The sequence below is a fragment of the Papaver somniferum genome, chromosome 8, assembly GCF_003573695.1.
Source record: "Papaver somniferum cultivar HN1 chromosome 8, ASM357369v1, whole genome shotgun sequence".
Classification (NCBI taxonomy): Eukaryota; Viridiplantae; Streptophyta; class Magnoliopsida; order Ranunculales; family Papaveraceae; genus Papaver; species Papaver somniferum.
In genome coordinates this window covers 123,255,763-123,282,145 of record NC_039365.1, presented here as the reverse complement: position 1 = coordinate 123,282,145, position 26,383 = coordinate 123,255,763, and the positions used below count along the sequence as shown (strand labels likewise).

General features: G+C 35.5%; 1 protein-coding gene and 1 long non-coding RNA gene across 2 annotated transcripts; both read left to right on the top strand.

Annotated features, from left to right (window-relative positions):
• Window positions 1-9,960: 9,960 nt before the first annotated feature.
• On the top strand, window positions 9,961-12,417 carry LOC113302872 (probable UDP-arabinopyranose mutase 2). The gene is made up of 4 exons (XM_026551832.1): window positions 9,961-10,369; window positions 11,147-11,397; window positions 11,491-11,659; window positions 11,950-12,417. Exons 1-4 carry the CDS (start codon window positions 10,037-10,039, stop codon window positions 12,274-12,276), a joined length of 1,080 nt encoding a protein of 359 aa, XP_026407617.1. The 5' UTR covers window positions 9,961-10,036; the 3' UTR covers window positions 12,277-12,417.
• Window positions 12,418-20,554: 8,137 nt separating this feature from the next.
• LOC113302871 lies at window positions 20,555-26,060 on the top strand. The gene is made up of 3 exons (XR_003337152.1): window positions 20,555-20,748; window positions 22,552-23,833; window positions 25,805-26,060. It is a non-coding gene; the product is annotated as an uncharacterized LOC113302871 (long non-coding RNA).
• Window positions 26,061-26,383: the final 323 nt, after the last annotated feature.

Sequence of the window (26,383 nt, the reverse complement as noted above, 5' to 3'; positions counted from 1 at the left end):
AAGGCTTTTTCCATGTCAATCTTAAAAAGAATACCTGGTTTTTTCTATTTCAACCTACTACTAATGCATTCATTTGCAATTAAAAGGCTATCCAAAATCTATTTCTCCATTAGAATAGCACCTTGAGACTGTGACACTAACTTAGGCATAACAACTTTTAATCTTTCTGCCAATACTTTATAAGCTACTAATCAAACTAATTGGTCTAAAGTCTTTGTCAGTACAAGAATCCTCCTTCCTTGGAATGAAATTGACAAAAGAAATATTTAACCTCTGGTCTACAACTCCTTTCTCAAAAAACTCCTGTAAAGCAAGCATCGCATCATCCTTCAAAATATGTCCATCTTTATTAATGATATTGTGCACCTCCTCATCATCAAAAGGTCTCTCAAGACAAATATTATGTGTAGAATCAATTTGAGTAAATTTAACTTATCAAAACTTGGCATAACAGAATGAGTAAAAGTGAAAAGACCTGTATAATATATGTGCAACTCAACTTTTATCATATCCTGGTTAAAAATATCTATCACATCCACTTCCAACTTTGTAATACTACATCTCCTATTTTTTGCATTTTCCATTCTATGAAAAAAATCCTGTGTTTTTATCACCTTATACAAAACCTTGACCTTTAGACCTTTGATAAGACATTCTGGCTCTATCAACTTTAATATAATTCAACTTCACTTCATCATTAGCTCTCTCCAAGAAATATTCCTCAGAAAGAGCCCTCATCTATTCACGGATATTGAGTATCCTAATATTAGAAGATATACTCCCCTTCTTCTTCTTCAAATCACCAAATGTAACTCTGCTTCACTGCTTCAAGAAATTGTAACTTCTTGAACAAGATATAACTAGAAATCCCCTTAAATTGTAACTCTCTCCACCATATTTCAATATTACTTACTAAATATTTATGCTTAAGACAATGATGCTCAATATTAAAGAACGATCTAACCATTACCTCTAAAACAAGTTCAATACGTAAATGGTTATGATATGAACATGTCCTCATCAAAGCCGTTTGAGTAACTCTACTGAACTGCATTGAAAACACAGGGGATACTAAATACGCCCATTTTTTTCATTCGAAAACCTGTATAGACAAAACTTAATACAATTGCAAGTAGATCAACCTAATGATCATTGAAAATGTGTATATAGAGTTAATATCTCAACCTATACTCAATCCATATATATATAGACACAAGGTCCGTGAACCTGATTTTTAAGCAGAGTACTTGGACGATCTCAAAAATCAATATCCGAGATCAGTCTAGTCGTATCCAAATAATTCAATCGAAATTATGCCAAGTGATTAAACTTGTTATTAATCTTTCAAGATAAGAATTCTACAAGAAACTAGTCTAGCAATCGATTACAATTAAGCGGACGTATCTACTTAGATCGAATAGTACAAACCTATGTAAATCCAATTATAAAGATAAACAATATAATGCGGAAAAATAAAAACACAAGACACCAGAAATTTAGTTAACGAGGTAACCGTAATAGCATAAAAACCCCGGGACCTCGTCCAGATTGAACACCACACTGTATTAAGCCGCTACAAACACTAGCCTACTATCAGTCTTCGACTGGAGTGTAGTTGAGATCGAATTCATCCTCCAAGCGATTCAGTTACAGTCGCGCTCCTTATGTCTTTCGAACCTTGCAAGGTTCTGCCCACTTGATTCCCTTAGATGACGTCCTTTGCATCCTAAGAGTTGTTTCAACCGAAGTGGACACTTTTGATACCAATCTTCCTCTAACATATATGCCTATTTGATTTCCGTTTAGATCATGGATCAAGGTATGGAAATCTGTTTGCAAAAGACAATCTATCAGACCTCACAAATCCGGAATTCACAGCTCCCAAAGAACGTCCTAGATTCTTAACCACCTCTCAATAAAAATCGTCGAAAGATCAACTAAGATCAGTCTTTAGATATCTGTCTTGAGGAATTACAAAGTCCGACACGAAGAGAACTGCGATTACTATCTACTCGCCTTAAAGAGATTACTAAAACCTTGATAACACAAAAACAAGATCAGGATACACGAACTATCAAGGTAAAGATAGTCAGACCTAGCTTCATGAATCTCCAAGCGACTCTAAAATCAACTAAAATGTCACGGATTGATTTTCCCAGTTGATAGAGATGCTTAATTTACAGTTATCAAAGAAGAGGGTTAGCTTAGAATTCAAGCTAAGATAACTTGAGAATCAAACAAACAAATTAGGTCTTCAAACTACAATAGAAGACTATACACGTTACTGAACCATGTATAATGACTATTCGGTTAGGCAAGTTAGCCAAAAAACTAAAAGTTATTTGATGTTCATTTAAACACCTAAGAAATTAATCACGATTCACACACGTAAGTGTTTAAGTGATATGGAGTCTTAGAAGTGTTTAAGAGTATTATTTCAATGTCAAACATATTAAAATAATAAGTCTTTAAGAACCTGCTAAACATTATCGGGACAGTTGGTACAACGGTTTGCCAACCGTAGGGCTTGTTCATGAGTCAGGGTGCTACGGTTCGGGAACCGAGTTCTCCAACCCTACTAGACAACCGAACTCAGTTTACCACGGTTCGTGAACCGGGTTCGCCGATTGCTAGCCAATTTATCCAACTTATTATAAAATAAATTCACCACGGTTCACCAACCGGGTTCATGAGTTGTTCCCAACTGAGCTTGCGGTTTGCGAACTGGTTTGCGTACCTTCATGTATTTCCATATGTCAGATATATATGGTTTGTGAACTGGTTCGCCAACCTACCATGAGAAGAAATTTCAGTAAGTTTATATTTCTCTCTTATGATGATTGGAATATTCCCCAATGATATAATAATTTGCATGGTCACTTTTCAATTGATCCACAAATTAATTCATAAAACTAATATTGTTAAGGACCTTTGAACATTCAATTGCTAAATCATATTTCGAGTCTTTTCACAAAAAAAGCTTGACTTGAAACATATTCTTTGTAAATTTATTGTAAGTCACACGACATAGTTTCAATAGATCAAATGATGGTATACTGAGTAAATTAAATAAAATGGTTTAGTCTTCACATACCTGATACAGAAGTCCTCCAAATGTTTTTGTCAATCTCCAGTCTTCAAGGGTGATCTCTAACATTCAACTACGATTCTAACTTATCTGAAACTTGACTTAGTATACTAGAAATCAAGATATAGTTTTGATCACATAACATTGACAACAAGCATGAGATAGGAAAACTTGTGGGTTGCTTTAAAAATCTCCCCCTTTGTCAATTTTAATAACAAAAATATTCAATACTTGTGTGTTAGGGTTTTCTGTTTGTGTTGTTCGAATCTTGCAAGCTTTTGTCTTTTGTAGTTGTGTTTTCATTTAAGGATTGTGCCTTAAAAATAAAATCGTGATGATTCTCCTGCTGATTCTTTCTAGAAATAAGTTCTTTAACAACAACGAGAACAACGCCAAAATCAATGAAAACTCGTTTATAACAACTGCATCAACAACAATAACAACTACCAAGACTCCAATATCGATCCTAAACGACGACTGGTTCAGAAGATCTATGTTGTTACTTTTTTTGAAGGAAAAAACAAACTTTTAATTAATATATTGTAACAATTCATACATCAAATTCAAATACATCGATGAAAAAAACATTAAACAGTACAAGTAACGATGAAAATTCATATTACAGAGCAACGAGAATATATCAAACGTACTAACTGTATGTAATTCCAAGAGAATATCGATGTTTTTTGACAAATGGTCTTTGAAATCAAATTCAACCATTTTGATTTGTGAGTCTTCAAACTATGAATCTTCGTTAAGAAGAAATTTCTTTACTTTAGTTTGTGAGCCTTTAAACTTTGATCCTCCATTGAGAACAACAAAATTACCTATAAATTTTTGGTTACATGTTTTTCTTTTTTGTTTTTTGGATGGCTACATTCATAACCGGAAACCATTGATCTTTCATGAAAGGATCCACGCCATGTCTGAATGAAGTATCTTTGATTATATACTTGATATATCAGTTAACTCATTGTATACTTGAAGCAACAAGAGGCTACGTACAGCCTCTAGACTAACTATATTAATAAATTATTCACAAGTGACAAAAATTCATACATCATAAACAAAGAATAGTAAAAAATAGGGGTGCACATACCCTATCCATACCCGCCAATCCTACCATACCCGCCAGTGTTTTAACCGTATCCTATCCTACCCACTATTTGGCGGGCAGGTGACGGTTAGGGATTTCTTACTTGTCGTTAAATGGGTAAGGTGACGGGTAAAAATCGAAATTATCCTATCCTACCCGCTTACCCGTTTAATAATAAAAAGACAAAGTAACCCTTGTATTGTTTTTTCCTCCTGCTTATTTTTTTTGTTATTTTAAAATATATTAGGGGTATAATGGAAACTGGCCTTTTCGTCTACCTATCTCTATTCCCTTCTTTCTTATTCTTCCTCAAATCGAACATAAAGTCAAAGAAACCCAATTATTTCCCAGTGCTAACCCTAGACCTTACTCTTCTCGAATTCATGTTCATCTTTCAAGGTCTTGGTTAAAACTCTTTACTCAGTTGGTTCGCTTACACCCTAATAATCTAATTCCGGCAAATCTTATGGAGAATTTATGAATTGACGTCCAATCTTAGGTAAGTCCGTAATAATCACATAATTATCATTTTTTTTAGTTGATAAGTTGAATGGGTTTTTCTTTTATACCTGAAGTATGTTGTATTGCTTGGTGGTCTCGTTTGTATTTGAAGAAATTATTTGAAATCAGTTGAGTAATATAATTGCCATTATGAGAAATTAACATGCATGTTAACTGATTGATGAAATTTCTCATAGGAGTTTAGTTTGTTCCACATGGAGGACGAAATTAAGGTTAGAGTCTTGATTTCCCTTTTATTAGTAACTGATTTTGAAATTTTTATGAAGAACCCTATACTACTGAAATATGATTTAGGAATTGTGATTTCTCTAATTTCTTGTTTATTTTGTGATTGAGTGATTCACTTGAGTTGAGCTTGATACCTCAGAAGCTTGATTCTGATTTGAATTTGGATGCTTAATTTCCATAAGAGAGTGAATTTGTATTTTTGTAGCTCTCAATAACTAAATGTGATCCATACCACGGAGGATGCTTAATTCCATACCACCACTATCCAGTAAACTATGCGTCTTAGTGGGGATACAATCCTAGATTTTGTGGCTAAGAGTAAGACAGATGGTTTGGCTGTGTGTACTTAACTAATAAATGAAGTTACATGTATTATGCCATTATCCTTGTCTCACTAAAACATTAAAGAACGAAGGATATTTGAATTTGCAGTTGTACATCCTAGTTCGTATGACTAAGACGATATATAAAAGATCTGTTTAGAATCCCTTGGTAGCTATGGACTGGTCAGTTAGGGCCAAACCAAAGTTCGGGTTAACTCGAAACAGGGAAAGTTATGGTAAAGACAGTGATTTAGATACAGAAGAAAGCTCTTCTTTAAGAGCCATAACTTTCGGTCTATGAACAGACTAGAGTAGCAGTACCAGTGGGTGAATTTGTTTAGTAAGGTTAAGGCCAGTGTTAGCCTCAGACCATTTAAGTGTTTTTGTCTTTGTCGCTTGTTCTTCGAAAATATCAGTTTTTCTTGATGTAACATTTCTAGGAAAGTCATTTATGAAAAAAAAATGTGAATTGATTCTCCGAGCTCGTAGTTAAGTGCATGAAAAAATGATGCAATGTTTGCAGATCTTATGTAATTATTCCTCTTTAACTGCCCAGTTAGTCAAAAGTCCAACAAATGTTATTTATCTTTGAGGCTCACAACAAATCATATGATGAATATAGGCATATACATGCATTCTTTGAGTCAAATGCTATTTATCTTTGAGGCTCACAACAAATGCTATTCTTTTAGTTAAACATGCCGGTCCAACATTTCATTTTTCTTGATTTTAGGCACATGCTTGAGAAGTTCACTTTACACTATAGTAGTTAGCATTTGGCAGAAACATTTATGTTTTATATTTATCTGTTGTCCGTATTGTCGATAAGTACTTGACAGATTTCATTTTGGAAAGATGATGTACACGTACCTTGTTGTCTTTCAAGTACCGAATTATTAAAATATACTGAAATCAGGAGTTGTAAATGATTGCCTTTGACGTGTAATTAATTTAGTTTGTGCAGGCTTAGTGTGAGCAAAAATAGTTGAGATTACAGAAGCGATGTCAAGGAGACCTCCTATTCCCTCTTAAGATGCATCTCAATCTGTGCAACGAAGGGCAACTGGTAAGAACAACTGAGACCACACCTTACATTATTTTGATTCAGCATTATATTTTCCTTCCTTGTGATTGGTTTTGAGATAAAAAAAAACGTTTTTGGTTATCAATAGACATGTATGTATGTTCTTAACTTTTCTAACCTTCAAGTTTGTTGAGAAACATGGTACACAAATTACTGGTTCTGTCTAGGGAAACCATTGTTTTTCTTTTCCTTTCGTATAGATATATTTGGTTTCCCTTGATATCTTAGTTAATTTCTCATTGTCAGTGACCCTAGCTAAAGGTATAACAGACTAACAGATGTTTTTGGGGATATCAAAAATTCTAAACCGGTGAGCATGAAAACTAATAGATTTCTTGATACCGATTACTGATTAATATTGCTACATAAGATTTGAATAACTAGATGCAGTTGATTTCGTAATAAGCATATGAGATAGTTAACTTGTCAGATGGAGTAGTCGGTTGTTTAATAGTCTTCTTTCTACCTTAGATTTGAAAATATTTCGCTACAAGAATTCAATGGCCTCGGTACTGCTACAGATATTAGTTAAAGAACTTAATATTAGTTGTCTTTTGAACCTCGTTCTCTTTTCATGATTCTGCATTGTTGATATGTTATGACTCTTAATTAATCTTTGTTAATCAACTTTGGAATGTAGCTTATAAAGAGATTTTGATGTTGATTGGCTTTATCTGTTGTTATGCAGCTTTATTTGGTGATCTTAGTACGTATTCCATCATTGTAGATGATGATTGAAGAAGAAGGTCATATGAAGAGATTTTGATGATGATACTCTTATATGAAGAATAAGGTTACGTGAAGAACATGGAATTATGCTGGGATTCATCGTCGATTTTGAAAAGAATATAACTTTTGTTTCTTGAGACTACAAATGGCTTTGTGCCTAGCAGGATGCTTTTGTTTGTTCATTTTCCCCCTGCTAGATTGGCAGTACCATTAGATAGGCTAGCTCTTATTTGCTGTGTTGTTGCAAGATTTTTTATTTGTTTTTTGGGAAGCATTTTTTGTATACACAGTCAGGGTACTAGTAATCAGAAAGTCCAGAACAAAGAAAGCTAAAAAAAAGAAAAAAAAGAAGAAGGTTATACCCGCCACCCTATCCTACCCGACCAACCAATTAATGGGTCGGGTAGGATCTTACCCGCCAGTTAGCGGGTAGGGTGGCGAAATAGTCCATATCCTACCCACCCTACCCATTGTGCAATCCTAGTAAAAAAATACATTTAATGCGGGTCCATAATACATAAGATCTAAGATACATTAAAAGTATTTAGTACATATTCAAATAGAAATCACATGTTTTCTAAGGGATGGTTTTTGGAACTCTTTCCTACCATTTGGATAATTTCTTCAAATCTTGATGCTCCTATAACAAGGAGTAATAAGCACATAACATCATAATCACGATTAGAACTGGTAGCCATGGATCTTGTATTGAGTTGCAGAGATCTACGTCACGCCGGAGGAGATCGTCGTCAATGATATACATGAATATATCATCACATGTTAACAAAGTGCCATTAGAACTATTATACTTGATATATATTATCACACTTAAATAAATTGGTGCAGAATATATAAAAAATTAATGGGCAATACGATACATATGGGAACAAGTAAATGGTCTACATTATATGGGCAATATGAGAAATTTTTTCCAAGAGAAAACAACTGTTACTCTTTTATCCAAGTGATTAAAATCATCTTGTCGGTGAAAAAATACGGGAAAAATATCGTTTGATCCTTTTTTAGGTGGGCCCATGTCTGTTTAGTCCTTTGGGAAAATGCCTTTACTGTCTGGTCCATAATAATTTAAAAATATAAAATAGACAAAATTACCCTTCCGTGTTAATTTTTACTTATTTTCTTGTAACAGTTCATTCGTCAAAATGAACTCATGTTAATTTCTACTTATTTTTTAAGAAAACATATAAATCAGAGTTCATTCCAGAAATGAATTCCATATAAAAACCTATAAAAACAGAGTTCATTCCAGAAATGAACTCCATATAAAAACCTAAAAAAACAGAGTTCATTCCAGAAATGAACTCCATATAAAAACCTAAAAAAAAAAACAGAGTTCATTCAAGAAATGAACTCCATATAAAAAACTAAAAAAAAACAGAATTCATTCCAGAAATGAACTTCGTATAAAAACCTAAAAAAACAGAGTTCATTTCTGAAATGAACTCCATATAAAAACCTAAAAAAAAAAACAGAGTTCATTTCTGAAATGAACTCCATATAAAAACCTAAAAAAACAGAGTTCATTCCAGAAATGAACTTCATATAAAACCTAAAAAAAAAAAAACAGAGTTTATTCCAGAAATAAACTTCATATAAAAACCTAAAAAAACAGAATTCATTCCATAAATGAACTTCGTATAAAAACCTAAAAAAACGAAGTTCATTTCTGAAATGACTGCATCATCATCTTCTTCATCTTCTTCGTCGTCTTCAACAGCAACAGAAATAAATTCTTCGTCATCTTCAACAACAGCAGCAACAATGAACTTCATCAAAATCATCGTCGGCATTCATCTTCAACAACAGCAGCAACAAAAACGAAGAAAAAACACACAAATCTTCATCTTCTTCGTCATCATCTTCATCATCATCGTCTTCATCATCTTCAACATGAGTTCATCTTCGATTTTTATAATCAAATCAAGATTTTCGTACTCAAAATCAAAATCTTTGTAATAAAAAATCAAATCGGTCTCCATAATCAAATCAAATCAATCTTTAAAAATAAATCTTCATCTTTAATCTTCAACAGTAGCAGCAGAAAAAAAAAAGAAGAAGAAAAAAAAAAGTAGATCTTCAAAAATAGAGGTGAGAGAAAATAAATCTGAAAATTATTTTCTTCTCTCTTAATAATGAGTATATATATGGTCCCAATTAAAAGGGTATTTCTACCACTATCATTTGACAATTACATCATCCATAACGTCATTCCGTGTGGGTATTGTCCACCCGGGACCAAATCATTATTTCTAGGACCAAACTATAATTTATATTTATAAAAAAGGACCAAATAGACAATTGAGTAGATCAATTGGACTAAACTCACTCTAATATATTATTATTTTCTTAAAAAAAACAAAAAAAATTCAATATTTCTCGGAAATGTGAGAATTTGTACAACGATGATATAAACATTAATTAACGGGAATCTCATAGAGTACCTTTTATTTTTAATTACAACGATGATCGCGGGTTACCATCTGTGGGTGAAAATAACTTCTTTTCTTCTTTTTCTTTTTGAGAAATTAAAAATAAAACCTTTTTCTCTTAAAGACAACAGGAGTATAGGACCTTCTTATTTGAAATCTTAATTGTATTTACCCCTGAATACCAATTTAAGTTTGAAACTTTTCAAACTTTGGTGGAAATCCATCCATATGAGGACTTAAGAAGACACGTGGACGGTTTATATGAAAAGATTCGGAATTTACGTGGAACACCTAAACTCTGGAGACCTTTGAAGTTTGAATAAGTCGTTATACAGACAAACACAACCTAGCCACGTAGAAGTTCCCACGTGAACCGATCCCTCCTCACACGCGTCAATCTCCTTCAACAAAAAAAACAGATCTATTTATTTTCAAACTCTTCTCCTTGTTGAGAAGTCCGGCCCCTGTCTTTCATCTTCCTCTTCTTGTTCATCTGGTTTTTCTGTTCTTTCAACGATGTCGGGGCCTTCATCTGTCTCTGTGAAACCCACTCCTCTTTTGAAAGATGAACTCGATATTGTTATCCCAACCATTAGAAACCTTGATTTTCTCGAGATGTGGAGACCCTTTTTTGAACAATATCATTTGATCATTGTTCAAGATGGTGATCCTACAAAAAAAATTCATGTTCCTGAAGGTTTTGATTATGAACTTTACAACAGGAATGATATTAACAGGATTTTGGGTCCAAAGGCTTCTTGTATCTCATTCAAGGATTCAGCCTGTAGATGCTTTGGATATATGGTGTCTAAGAAGAAGTATATCTACACCATCGATGATGATTGCTTTGTAAGTTTAAATTCCTCATTTATTTGCTTGTTTTGTGTTATTTTTCCTTTAGTTTGTAAATCTAAGGATTTTGGCTGTTGAATTTTGAGATCTTAGATCTCTGTTTTTGTCGGTGTTTTTTTTTTTTCTGTTTCCCCTTTTTATGTTATTTTTGTCTGTATGTATGTGTATTCTAACGCAGATTCGTAGGTTTCATGATTATTAAATACAGCAAATGTTTTGAATTTTTTTTTTATTAAGTTTTATTCTGGATCTGGTTTTGTGGACCGACCGTGGGTTTTGTTTCCTCTTCCAAGGTTTTAGTAGGTTCAGTTGACCTGAGAATTTGAGCTTGTTTAGGATCTGGCTGATCTGATCCATGTTTCTAGATCTTATTTTTATGTCGTACAATGTAGTTGTTTTGGAAGCTGGATCTGCATCAGATCGATAGTAGTTGACATGTTCATTATATTGAAACTAAATTGAAGTTGGATCGCTAGTTGATCGCCATGTATTGCAATTTTTACATTTCATTGCTTTGTCACAACAAATCCAAGGTTTTGGGTTTTAGTGAATCAATTTCTGCATTGCTGTGCTAAATACTCCTCTTTGGTTAATTCTTTGTGAGTTTCAATGTTAAAAGTATTGTAATGAATGTGAACATTATGCTTTGATAATAGCTGCTATGAATTCCTAATATCCTTTTTTCTTATGTTCTCAATTTTGTCTTACAATGTATCACATAGTTTGCAGTAATTCTCCTTGCTAAGCTTTGGAAATTTTGTAATTATTTCACAGGTTGCCAAGGATCCATCAGGCAAAGATATCAATGCTCTTGAGCAGCACATTAAGAACCTTCTCTCCCCATCAACTCCATTCTTTTTCAACACCCTATACGACCCATACAGGGAAGGTGCAGACTTTGTCCGTGGATACCCTTTCAGTCTTCGTGAGGGTGTCCCTACTGCTGTTTCCCATGGTTTATGGCTCAATATTCCTGACTACGATGCCCCAACTCAACTTGTTAAGCCCCGTGAGAGAAACTCACGGTAATTGATTCGTAAACATGGACAACAAAGAGTAATGTTTGGGCTTGTTTTTGTTTTTGTTTTGGTATGGTCTAACATCTGTTTGCTTTCCAGGTATGTAGATGCAGTTTTGACCATCCCCAAGGGTACCCTGTTCCCTATGTGCGGGATGAACTTGGGATTCGACCGTGAGCTGATTGGACCTGCCATGTACTTTGGTCTCATGGGTGATGGCCAGCCAATTGGGCGATACGACGATATGTGGGCTGGATGGTGCATTAAGGTAATTTTGTATGATTTTACCAGATGTACTTTGTCTTATGGTTTATGGATATCTCCCCATGGTTTTCTTGATCCTGTAGTTTGAATGTCTTATGAGATGTTATAATCTCATGGCAAATTTGCTTCTTAGTTTGTGACTGACTTGCTCTTTATTTCTTTGAACAACTGATAGTAGTACCAACTAAAAATTGGGCAATTGGATGTAAAGGGGCCTGCGGAAAATATTTTAGGGAAGGGAATGGTTAAGTGTTCAATCTGATATTTATTCTGCTATTTGCTCTTCTCTTTTAGGTGATTTGTGATCACATGGGATGGGGAGTCAAGACGGGGCTTCCATACATCTGGCACAGCAAGGCCAGTAACCCCTTTGTTAACTTGAAGAAGGAATACAAGGGTATCTACTGGCAAGAAGAGATCATCCCATTCTTCCAACAAATAGTCATGCCAAAAGAATGCACCACCGTTCAAGCATGCTACATTGAACTTTCAAAACAGGTACAAGAGAAGCTTGGAAAGATAGACCCTTACTTCACCAAGCTGGCTGAAGCCATGGTTACATGGATTGAAGCTTGGGATGAACTTAACCCAAAAGCTGAAGTTGCCGCTGCAAAAGCTTAGAGACAGTGAAAGAGAGTGACAAAGCTTAGAGACAGTGAAGAGAGTGACTTTAATCCTCTTCTTAGTTTTCTTTTAAGTTATTTTGCATCGTCATGTCATTATTTATATACTCTTTGGCTCTCTAAAGCTTATTTACCGGAAGCTTTGGAGTATTTTGTTTTGTTTTTGTTTAATTTTGCAAGCAGGTGGGTGTAATCTTTTTCTCTTTTAACTTAAAATTTTAATTTTAGGATTTGAATAAAGTGTTTTTATTTTTGAATTTTGTTTGAGTTGACCCGGCAATGATTGATTGAGATGGGGGTTCTTCACCAACTGCTGAAAATTTTGAAATGAAGGCGGCCTAACCTTCTATTTTTCCACTCTATTAGTGGTGTGTGATAAGTCATTTTCGACGGGAATAAAATTGAAGTGGGAACTCAGCACTTAAAAACTTCATCCTATGAATGTCTTCTAGATTTTCTGTTATCCATTGATAATATCTCATACTTGATTGAGCATTCATTTTGCAAGGTCTTTAGGTCAACTTTCTTTTTTTGTCGAAAAGTTAAGATCTGGAGGTAGTCTTGTCTTTGTCCCTTAATGTTGACATATTCCTCCAGCGTAAGTTGCCTGGTAGCCGCTGCTTAAGCAGCGACGGCCATGTGTCGGCAATGACGGAGGGATCGAGGAGCTCTCGGTTGGGAATCTTGTGATGCATACATTGGTGTTCGTAGCTGTTATGATCGCACCCCGACCAACCCATAAAACGGTTCTAGTCTCGACAACTTTCACAGTATTTTTACGGAAAAAAAAGCTAATGGTAGACTAAATTTCATAGTGTAATTGTGAACCAATGAAGTCTAACCATCCAACAAAATTAAGCAGGCTCCACTAATACCTTAAAATTCTACCCCTATCAGATTCTGTGGTGGAGGAGATTTTTTTTTATCTACTTCTAATGGTCTGAGCCTAGGAAGGTCGTATTTTTACGTGGGTGATTGAGGGCCCGAATAGTCTAGAATCTTTCTGAAAAAAATGTTACCACACACCACTAATTATGGTGGACTAGATACATGTAAGATATAAATATCACAATCAAAGGCATTCAACTCAAACTATGCACGCGGTGAATATGAGATAACAAAAAAATCTAAAAGGTAGGGTTCAACATCGTGAAGAATTGAGGGATATTATATAGAATATTCTAGCGGAGTTCTCACTGATAAACAGCTGGATATGGTTTATTGTTCTTAAACTTCTCTTTTGAAAATTTTCCAGCAGTTAGTTTTTGGAATTATGAGGGTAAAATATATATTGTCCCTGGCGAGGCATTAGAAAGACAAGAGCCGATGTGACTTGTGAGAGATCTGGAAAACATGAAATCAAGCTTTTAATCTTCTCGTTTTACCCCAGACAACTAGCCACATATCAGAGATGATGCCGTGGGGAATGAAGAAGCAATAAGAACGACGGAGGCAAATAAGACAGCTAGCCACGAGTCTATTTACAAGAACCTAAATGAAAGTGGGTCTTATCATTCGTGTATCATTTATGCCTAATGTTGGGTGCATCGTGCATGGGTGCTCACTTATTAGGTGGTACACATCATTTTTGTAACTCAAAATATCATCTGCATCTCCCCCTTTAAATATTTAAATCATTTACGAGATGAGATCGAGTATATTTAAATTAGTTCACCCACACAACGTCTTGAGTTCTTCATGCATTTTGCCAGATTAAAGAAAAAATGTTCTTCGTGTATTTCACGTTCTAGATTCCGTATGTAATACATTTAGTTTACGATGAACCCTACGAAGAAATTAACAATAATACAAATCAACCGAGAACTTCAACAAAATAAAAACTAAAAATGGCATTTTGCCAGATTAAACAAACTGTTCTTCCTATCTTTCACGTTGTAGACTCCATATGAAAATTCTAGTTTTCGAGATAACTAGTAAGAGAAAATCAAGAATAATAGCTGAATTAATAACAAAAAATAAAAACTACATAAACACAAAGTCATGACCACCAACTGAATAGAATCCCTCCCCTCCCCTCCATCCAGAGTCAAAACCAAGGCGAGGCAAACAAAACAACTAAACAAGTAAGCTTTATTTAAGCTGTTGGGTAGTCATTGCCTCATTGGATTTGGATATGACTTTCGTCTGTTGGGTAGCCCGTAGCCATTTGGGCTTATTTTTTGGGTTGCAATTTTTTGGGGACCAGCCATTTTTTTGGGACCATGGTTTTATTTTGGGTAAGACATTAGAAGTAAATCTAGGTTACCCCTTATCCAGATATTTATATTAATATCAAAATTACCCTCCTGATTAATTTTGGGTAATGATTAGTTAGTGTTAATAGTTTAGTAAAATGATTAAGTTAAAGATAATTAGTGAGATTAAATTAATAGATGAGGTTTTCTAAAAAGAAGTAGAATTATTGAGAGAGTAAAGTTAGAGAAAAAGAAGAAGAAGAAAAACATGGAATATATATATTTTTTTAGTTCACTAAGCTTGAGTATTCAAGTGATGATAGCTCATCTGAATCTTCATCTCCTTCCTCTCCTAGAGTATTCGTTAATCTTCACAACGATCCGGATATGAGTTATTCCTTAGATGGTGGATGTATTCTTCCCCAAACTCACTCAAGATGAAAATGATGGAAATTACCAACCGCAACCGGAGGAAGAATATTTGGGTACCCAAGTATGCTTCAAACTTAGATAATGTTGGTTGAATTGGTCCAAATATTCCTAAAAATGTAAATTTTTAAAGTAGATTTCTGCTAGGTTTAGGTAGTTCGGTTACCATATGTGAAGAACAGGTAGCCGAACACTCCTGGAAGTGTAGCTTCGGTTACTTTTTCCAAAGATGCAGGTAGCCAAAGTTTCTTTTAATGGAGGTTTTTGGTGGTTCGGTGAACAGAAATGTTGCCGATTTTTTTATAGGATTTACAGAGTTATGTTCGGTTTGCCCGCAATGTTGCCGAACTTTAGGGTCTGGAAGTTCGTTTGGTTCGCAAACTTCAACACAACCAATTATCTAACCGAACGTTACGTAAAAAAATAAGATTATACCAAGTGTAAGAAGTTCAGTTGGTTCAAAAACTTTAACCCAACCAAGTTCCCAGCCGAACTTCACGTACCAAATTATTTTTAAGCAAAACGTTAATTTCGGTTGGTTCGCAAAATTGCTTTACCAACCGAACTCTGTGTTCGGTTATTCCGATAAAATTATCTTCTTGCCGAACTTATTTGTGATTGCAATTGATGTTGTTCCATTTCTTGTAGATTGAATGCCAACCTATACCAATGGATGATCAACCTTCTCCGGTTGATATCTTGTTCGAAGATACATCCCAACACTATGTTAATGAGTTGGTATTTGACTTACCTATTGATGTGAATAATTGGGCTAGAGAACATGCCAAGAAAGACATGTGCGCATTAGTTTTGAATGGAAAAGAAAGCAAAACTCGTTTTGAAATGGTTTGGGAGAGAAGTGGATATCCCGATGTTAGTCACAAGAGGAACGTTTATGTGTATAAAGGAAAGACGACGAGGAAGAACACAACGTGCTCAAAGAAAATTAAATATCCGTTCAAGCTAGTATTTAAGAAGTGCAAAAAAAAGAGAAGGGATGGGTTCTATCTAAGGATGCTATGGAAGGTCATCATAACCACCCTCGTCCGGAACATCTTGAAGGATATTCAATGGCCGCAAGGCTCACTCCTCAAGAAATGAAGAAAATGGATAAATTTAGGAAAAAGGGTATTGTTAGAGCACTGCTCGGTCGAACTCGCAAGCGTTGCTATCTCAAGCTTGTTTGTCAAGTTTAGTTGCCAAAACTATAAGTATTGATATTTAGTCTACTTATAGCAAAGTCTCGGATTAGGATAGAAAGTGTAGTTGAGCTTTAAACTTCACGACGTTCATCGATTGAAGACGAAGAACTACTAAGGGGAGCTTGTGGAACTTCATCAACAAAAGGTATGTGGAGACTTGAACTCATCTATCACTCAAAAGTCTATCTACTCTATATCCTATTTGAGACAAAAGTCGTATAGCTATATAGACTTCGATTATACACATTTGATATTTCGACCTGAGTTTAACTCGCTTACATATTTCTCGAAATATGTGTTCGTAAGCTTTCGCTTTAACCAATTTCATCTTATATTCTTGATGAAAGTCAAAACATGACCATGTGAAAATCACCTGGTAACATCTTACATGATTTGTGTGAGACAATCATTTGATGATCACTTGAAGATTGCTTTGAAGCTAATAGTTTGTGTGAGATAGCTATTGTCGTCTTCCGAGGATGTTACAATGATTGAAATGGGAGTTTAGAACAATTAACCATGATTGGATATAACACCATATGCGTACTTGTATGCTAAATGTTGCAAGATATTCCAAGTCCGGGAACCATAATATGTAGACCCGTATACATACTGGTTGGTTTAATGAAAGTACGGGAACTTAGTATGCATACCTGTATTCGTACTGGCGTAAGTTCATGTCCGGAAATTCAACTGAGTTTGGAAGGTATGCGTACCCGTTCTCATACTGGCGAACCCAAACTAAGTCCGGCCACTTAGGTATGCGTACCCGTTTGCATACTTGAGTAGGTTATGTTCTAAAATTGGTTTGTTCATGAACTAATACATTTATATAATAAGGAATCCAATATTTTGCAAACTGTGGCTATAATGTTCATAAATTGATTCGATTGAATCAAAAATCGATTTTGTTTCAGTTGTGTCCTGTATACTTCTATGAAAATATAAACAATTGAACAACTCTAGAACTAGTTTCATTTGAGTCATTTGAACTAGTTGTGTTAAGATGAACAAGGTTGATATGAAAGTGATCATATGGCTAACTTCGGTTAACTATTGTTGAGCCAACAAGGTGCACACGTTTAGGCACGGTTACCCATATATAAATGAAGTCACTTTTCATTTGCGTGTAACAAGCTAAGTTCGATCTAACGTTTGAAAGATATTAGCTTGAGTCTAATTAGGTTTTCATCTAACGATGAATATTGAATGCTTTGTTACCAAGGTAACATTGATTGCAAACCCTGATTTGAAGACTATATAAGTGAGAACTCTAGCAACTGGGAAACCTAATCCCCATACCTCATGTGTGATACTAGTTACAACTAGAGTCAATTCTCCTTTAACCTAGGTTTTTATAAAACCATTATAGGTTAACGAATTAAAGACTTCATTGGGATTCTGAAGCCAGACCCAACTATTTTCTTTGTAGTTGCGTGTTATGATCTTGCTGTTTTCTATCGTATTGAGTACTATCTTCTTTCAGATCTGCTCGAGATTTAATCTCTGATAGGCAAGATAAGATTCACAAACATCTTCGTCCCATAGTTTGTGATTCCACAATATCTTGTTTCGCTACCATACAATTAAGATTGTTGCGAGGTGATTGATATTACTAGGCTGGTCTTCGGGAATATAAGTACGGTGTATCAATTGGTTCATGTTCACCTTGATTTATCAAAAGACGGAACAAAAATTCTAAGTATATATGTGGGAAACAGATTTATCTATTCAATAGACTTTTCTGTGTGAGACAGATTGGTTTATCGATTCTTCGACTTTGGGTCGTAGCAACTCTTAGTTGTGGGTGAGATCATCTAAGGGAATCAAGTGCGTAGAGTCCTGCTGGGATTCATAGGTATAAGGAACACGACTGTACCTTAATCAACGTGAGATTGGTTAGGGCTCAACTACAGTCCGAAGCTATCTTATAATAGGCTAGTGTCTGTAGCGGCTTAATACAGTGTGGTGTTCAAATCCGGACTAGGTCCCGGGGTTTTTCTAGTTTTGCGGTTTCCTCGTTAACAAAATTTCTGGTGTTTGTGTTATTTTCTTTTCCGCATTATATTTTCTATATAATTGAAATATCACAAGTTGTGCGCAAGTTCAATCAATTGTGAATCCAACCTTTGGTTGTTGATTAAATTGATTGACACTTGGATATTGGTTTTTGATACCGTCCATGTTATTTCTCATATTCAATCGGACTCGCAAATTTCTATTTTTTTGATTGCAGATTGAATTGAGAAATAGAGATATAACTCTTTGATATACTTTTCTTAAGATTGAGTCTGACTGTCGTTGATTCTCTTGAAAGTATATTGGAGTTAGTCCATACATATTGCTAAGAGAAATATTGGTTGTGGTTGTTAGACCCCCGCTTTTTCAATTGGTATCAGAGCAGGCAAACACGTTTAAGACCTCATAAGTCTGTGTTTGTATCGATCTGACTCTGTGGACAGTAGTGCTATCTCAGATAAACGCATTATCATAAATAAAAGTTCTGTTTCCATGAAATCAATTAAAGAGAAGATTCGTCTATCTCGAATTTAGAAGAACATTGTGTTCCAACGAAACAGGATTGCACTGATAAGTGTTACCCCGATTACTTTTCGAACGAGTCTGACTCTGTTGAAGAAAGGGAAGCAGCGAAAGAAAGTGAAATGATTCTAAATCTTGTTAGAAACTAGGCTGATAGAATCAATCGGTTGAAACACAACTTCAATGCACTTATCAGTATAGTAAAAGATCGTGACTCTAAATTAAAGGCTCTTAGCGAGGAAAACGCCGAAGTCTTCTCCTCACGAACCTTACTCGAGGAGAAACTCAACAGGGATGCCTTGAAAATTGAACATATTTTGAGTAAAATCTCTATTCGAGGATGTTCCGAAGAGTCCACTATACTAATTGCTTCTGATTCAACTGTAAAAAATTCAGTCCCAGAAGCTAAATTGAAATCCCTTCCTGTTGGAAAAGATGTTCCTGTATCTTCATCTAATCAAGGAATTTCCACATCACATGGAAGGAAGAAATCTCCCAACGATGGTGTTAAGTATGTTCACTTTAATCACTCAGGTGATCAGAAAGTGTGTCTCTTTTGTGATTCAAAAGGACATGTTGAACAAATGAGTAAATCTAGGTTGAATTACAATTCTATTGTTCGACTTCAACACACCTTATATTTAATTCTCAAAGGTGTAACTGACATTCGTATGTCTAAACTAATCGGTTTTAACACTTTCCATGTGAATCCTTCCAGGAAAGTCAGTATAATTTGTTCATCAAATATTCATACTGGTAATATTAATCTTATCACAAATCATCCAAGAAGGCTTCAAGGAGGAACTTCTTCGGTAAAAAATGGAGATGTTGTTGTTCTTGATGTGAATAAGGTATCAGAAGAAGGAAGCAAAAATGGAGATGTGAAAGACAACCTAAATTTGATAATTGAAGGATACAAAGAGTTCATAGACAGGCTGTCAAATTCCTCTAATCGAAACCCTTCAGGTAAGAATCCGTACTATGCGTCTTATTTTGATGATAGTGTGTTTTATGATAACATTTCACATCAAAAGGTTTCTCCTCCAAAAATAAGGAAAAAGAGGTTTAACTGTGAACAATGTTCACTTAATGAGCACAGTGCTCATACTTGTGCTAATTAGTCACAAGGTTGAAACCTCACTCACAAAAATCCTGGTTGAGTGAGATGTGATCATGAATACTTTATGGCAAAATGTTTTCTGTATAGTCGAGCTATTTTCTTGTCGTTCTTAGCTGGATTATCGGTTGTAGACATTTTTGCACAAGTATTTTTTTTAATCTTTGTTGAGTCTTGTTCTTGTGATTGTCTTTTGAATTAGCCTTATTTCTTTCCCATGAATTTTTAATGGGTTAAAATGCTTCTCTTATGCTCTAAATTTTACTCTTGACAGAATATAAAATTTATTGAGCTAAGATTTGTGAAAATATTCACTTAGCAATTTTTTGATTTGCAAACTTTTTGTTTTGTTTTGTTTTTGGTTTGGCTCTTTCAGTAGTTTTTGTGTTTTTGGGTTCGGATTGTGTTCGTACGGGTACCCATTTACTTGTCACGAACTATCTTTAGAAACCCTAACGTTTACCATCACTAAGGAACCATTTAAATATCAAACCTATTGAGTCACGTACGCGTACTCTAAAATATTTTATTTTCTGTCAAGAATGTCTTCACCTTCTCGCACCTGCGATTTCACAAGAAGTTTTCTTGATAAAGGTATTGGTTTCGAATCCAAAGGGATGAAGAAAAGAACTCTTGTAGAAGTTGACGATCTCTCTTCTCAATCACCTGATACATCCTCAGTGTAAAGCCCCTTATCCCAAAAATGCATATTGTTTAGTAATAGCCTCCGTTTTGAGTTTCCATATTTATTTCCGCCAACAATAATGGTATTGCGGGTTTTATGAAAGAAAAAATCTCGACTGTTTTGGTAAATTGATTAAGAGAATATTTTAAGAGACTAGGGTTTTTATTTCTCACAAAAGAAAAGAAGAGAAAACAGCCGCACTTAAACCTTTGAAACCTAGATGCCGTGGAGGAAGTAGAAGAAGGAAGACGATCGAAAGGTGTTGTTACTGTTTGGAGGGTTACAATTGCTGCGAAATCAGGTAGATTCTCTATCCTTATACTCGTTATGGTTGGTTGATAAATCTGAGCAGTTTTCCTAACACGAAGGATTTAGAGAGTTTCCATCAATTAGTACAACAATAGAGAGATGCTACAATTGGATTTTCATTTACTGTTTGTTGTACAGATGGGTTAAAAAGACTTGTTTTAGTTCTTTTATATTGGAAGTTTTCATCTTTCTTAATTAAATATGAACTAACTAGATGATCATACGTGGGTGCATACAAATGATCCTCCATGTGAAGTCCTTGTTTGGTTAGATAGAGTCTTGTTTCTGGCAAGGGATATTTAGGATCCAATGGATCATTATGATTTCATGATGGGTGTTAGGATTAGAAACGTTTTTTTTTTTGGATCGAGAGCTGTACTTGATCATGACTCATGAGCCTAAACTTAGGTGTATCTTTTGGCTATTTTTATGGTCCGTCTAATATTAGACCATTTAGTGGGAAAGAAAATTAAGGCAGTGATAAGACTTTTTACAAGAACAGTAGGGTATATAATTGCTGTAGGAAATGGATTGTTGGACTACTGCTATATACGAGATAGTATATGGAGTTTAGGTTACTTGGTGAAGATGAGTACAACACAACCGTTTTGCTGTTGATTTTTCCTATTAGGTGAAGGCTTATGAAGTTAATACAACTAGGTGTGTGCCACTTTTTGTTGTTGATTTCCCATTCTTTTCCTGCCATTAGTTCAGGTCCTGTGTGGTGTATGATTTCAGTTTGAAGCAGACGTAGTATGTGTAGTTAATTTTCATTTGTGATGATTGTCGCCCGTAGTTGGCTCGACTCCCATGGATATAGGTGATGACTGAGGAGTCGCCTAAAGATATGGATCAATTATCTTGTATTGGGATCGATAACATTTAATTTCTCTAGCGCACGGTGGGAGAATTAAATGGACTATTCAAGGGCTGTTTCTGAATGTTTTCGGTTAGTGTACGTACACAAGAGAGGGCTAGTCGTTAACTAGTAAGAAGACGAGGGGGTAGATAATTTTTTGGAGTTTTGTTTCGGTAAACAACCTGTTTTATACCATTTCTGAGTAATTTTTCCCACTTAATTCATTTTTGACTCTAGCAGTTGTCGTCACTACTACAAGACTTGAAACATCATCCTCCTGTGAGTTGTTTTCATTATTTTTATAAACTGCATCGGATTTGTTATCGTCTATGAAGGGTGTGAGAGTCTACTTTTAGTTGGAGTCTGACCCAACTTACTATTTTTTCAAGAAACGGTGATTGTGGAGCGACCTAGCTAGTTGATTGCATTACCGATTTGAAAAGAAATTCCGTCATTTTCTTAAGGTGTTTAATTAGCTATTTTATTATTTTCTTTTAAGACCAGACTTTCATTTCCTTTAAATATTTTTTAGCATTTATTTGGGAGACCGACCTTCGAGTCGAGGATAAGTTTTGTTTTAAAGAGTTTATGAGACCGTACAACTTTTATCAATTTTATTAAATAAATAAATTCCTTTATTTATGGATTATTGTCAATGTGCTTCATATAATAGCCCGATCTCCATTTGTTGGTATGACGGTTTGAGTGTGTAAAGTGATCCATTAGTATGCCACACTTTGAGTTTTAGAGCGGCCGACCTAGAATTCGAAGTGGGGATGTTACAAAGTGGTATCAGAGCCCTGGTAACATAAATCCTTGGGAGCAGGTGTAGGGCTTTGTTTGATCACGTTAGGCATGAGTTTTAGGAGCACTTTTATTGTTTTCATTATGTGAATTCGTGTTGATAGTTTCTTGTTTTTCTCTTTTCATTCTTAGAGGATGGATGGTCGTGGTAGACGGAATATTGGAGGACACGGTCATGGTAGAGGTTGTGGCCGACGGAGTGAGGATTTTGTTGAGGATTCTGTGGAAGAAAGTAACTTACGCACTGTTGGTAGTAGATCTGGTAGTAAAGATAAGTCTAGGTCCACAGGTAGCTATCGATCTTGCAGGACTAGGTCCACAGGTGGTTCTCGATTTATTAGGACTAGGTCCACAAGTGACACTCGATCTGTTCGTATCGGGGAGGGTGGGCCAAATGCCTTTAACACTAGAGAATCTCCGGGCAATGCTGAATGATGCAGTCACAACGACATTATATCAGAGGCTTGGTCCACGTGGAGGTATGGAAACTAGGGAACCCCCAACAATGAATGGGCTCGTAATTTAGAAAGAAATACGAAATCTTGGGTTCAGTACTACCAAGATTTTCTAAAGATGAAACCCCCTTCATTCATAGGAAAGGGAGGTGCAACTGAAGCACATCAGTCGTGCACCAAAGTGGATAGGATACTAGCTCAGTTTGATTGTTCCGGTGCTTATAAGCAGAGGATGTCCGCTTTCTTATTGGAGGGGAATGCAGCAACATGGTGGGAGTCAATGAGTAGGACAGTTGATGCCATGGAGGTTACTTGGACAAGATTCAAAGATATGTTCCTTGCACACTATTTTCCCCCGACTGAGCGTCAAGCTATGATTAAACATGTTTGAAGAGATAGAGCAGAAGGAAAATCAATTAGTGGTCGAATACGAGTGCGAATTTGATCGTTTGTCGATATTTGCTGCTCATCTTATTCCTACTGAAGCAGACAAGATCGAAAGGTTTTTGCGTGGATTGCATAATGGGATTGCTCGACACATCATTGGGAACCCAAGTTTTAACACTTATCCCAAAGTGGTGAACTGTGCTAGGGAACATTGCTTAGGAATCCAAGAGGCTAGAAAAAAGAAAGTAGAACTTAAGAGAAATGAGAGACCTAATGAAGACGGAAGAAATAGTTGAAAGAAGCCATGAGAAGATGAGAAGATCAGTAATCATGGTGTAGCAACTCAAGCACCTCAACCACTAAGAATCATGGAAGAAGAGAAACCTTATATTTTTAGAGGGTAGTGTTACAAATGCGGAAAACATGGACATAAATCTCCCGACTTCCCAATTAAAAACAAGCCCGGAGTTGCGAATAATGAGAAAGGTCGTGAAGTACCACTAGGGCGAGATCAACCCAGAATAAATGCTATGTTACCTCGTGGTGGTGGTGAACATGTTGTCGAGATGGAGGTATTTTCTTTTCACAACCAACGTATTTTATGTTTTGCTTATGTTTGTTTTGATGATAAGTGTTGATTGTTTTGTGCATTACTTGTGGTTGGCTCGAATTTCCTAAGTTATTATTGCGATGACCTAGGGGTCGCATATGTGTTGCTCTGCATGGGAAAAATGCAATGACTTAGGGGTTGCATTTTTATTGCTAAGCTAGTTATAGAAATTGGGGAATGCCGATGCGAACATTTAGTAAGCTGACCCACGATTAGCTGACTAATTGGACCAAAGTAAGGCACTTTGTGAAACTTAAATTGGTAAATGAAGATTGATTCCGAGGACGTAATCCTTTTCTTTTAGGGAGGAAGATTGTAAAACCCCTTATCCCAAAAATGCATATTGTTTAGTAATAGCCTCCGTTTTGGGTTTCCATATTTATTTCCGCCAACAGTAATGGTATTGCGGGTTTTATGAAAGAAAAAAAATCGACCGTTTTGGTAAATTGATTAAGAGAATATTTTAGGAGACTAGGGTTTTTATTTCTCACAAAAGAAAAGAAGAGAAAACAGCCGCACTTAAACCTTTGAAACCTAGATGCCGTGGAGGAAGTAGAAGAAGGAAGACGATCGAAAGGTGTTGTTACTGTTTGGAGGGTTATTATTGCTGCGAAATCAGGTAGATTCTCTAATCCTTATACTCGTTATGGTTGGTTGATAAATCTGAGCAGTTTTCCTGGTTGGTTGATAAATCTGAGCAGTTTTCCTGGTTGGTTGATAAATCTGAGCAGTTTTCCTAACACGAAGGATTTGGAGAGTTTCCGTCAATTAGTACAACAATAAAGAGATGCTACAATTGGATTTTCATTTACTGTTTGTTGTACAGATGGGTTAAAAAGACTTGTTTTAGTTCTTTTATATTGGAAGTTTTCATCTTTCGTAATTAAATATGAACTAACTAGATGACCATACGTGGGTGCATACAAATGATCCTCCATGTGAAGTCCTTGTTTGGTTAGATGGAGTCTTGTTTCTGGAAAGGGATATTTAGGATCCAATGGATCATTATGATTTCATGATGGGTGTTAGGATTAGACACGTTTTTTTTGGATCGAGAGTTGTACTTGATCATGAGCCTAAACTTAGGTGTATCTTTTGGCTATTTTAATGGTCCGTCTAATATTAGACCATTTAGTGGGAAAGAAAATTAAGGCAGTTGATAAGACTTTTTACAAGAACAGTAGGGTATATAATTGCTGTAGGAAATGGATTGTTGGACTACTGCTATAACGAGATAGTATATGGAGTTTAGGTTACTTGGTGAAGATGAGTGCAACACAACCGTTTTGCTGTTGATTTTTCCTATTAGGTGAAGGCTTATGCAGTTAATACAACTAGGTGTGTGCCACTTTTTGTTGTTAATTTCCCATTCTTTTCCTGCCATTAGTTCAGGTCCTGTGTGTGTGTATGATTTCAGTTTGAAGCAGACGTAGTATGTGTAGTTAATTTTCATTTGTGATGATTGTCGCCCGTAGTTGGCTCGACTCCCATGGATATAGGTGATGACTGAGGGGTCGCCTAAAGATATGGATCTATTATCTTGTATTGGGATCGACAACATTTAATTTCTCTAGCGCACGGTAGGAGAATTAAATGGACCATTCAAGGGCTGTTTCTGAATGTTTTCGGTTAGTGTACGTATACAAGAGAGGGGTAGTCGTTAACTAGTAAGCAGACGAGGGGTAGATAATTTTTTGGAGTTTTGTTTAGGTAAACAACCTGTTTTATACCACTTTTGAGTAATTTTTCCCACTTAATTCATTTTTGACTCTAGCAGTTGTCGTCACTACTACAAGACTTGAAACATCATCCTCCTATGAGTTGTTTTCATTATTTTTATAAACTGCATCGGATTTGTTATCGTCTATGAAGGATATAAGGGTGTGGGATTCTACTTTTAGTTGGGGTCTGACCCAACTTACTATTTTTTCAGGAAACGGTGATTGTGGAGCGACCTAGCTAGTTGATTGCATTACCAATTCGAAAAGAAATTCCGTCATTTTCTTAAGGTGTTTAATTAGCTATTTTATTATTTTCTTTTAAGACCAGACTTTCATTTCCTTTAAATATTTTTTAGCATTTATTTGGGAGACCGACCTTCGAGTCGAGGATAAGTTTTGTTTTAAAGAGTTTATGAGACCGTAAAACTTTATCAGTTTTATTAAATAAATTCATTTATTTATGGATTATTGTCAATGTGTTCCGTACAATAGCCCGATCTCCATTTGTTGGTATGACGGTTTGAGTGTGTAAAGTGATCCATTAGTATGCCACATTTTGAGTTTTAGGGAGGCCGACCTAGAATTCGAAGTGGGGACGTTACATGAAGAGATTTCTGCTGAAGTGGTTTTCTGATTTCATTTGACATTTTGAGGAAGCAAAGCTGCAGCTTGTTGACACCATAAAGGATCTTGATGTGTTACGAACTGAGTTGAAAAAGGTTAATTCTGACCTTGCTCTCACGAAGACACATGTTAAGGATCTTCTGATTGAGAATACCGTCTCCGAAGAA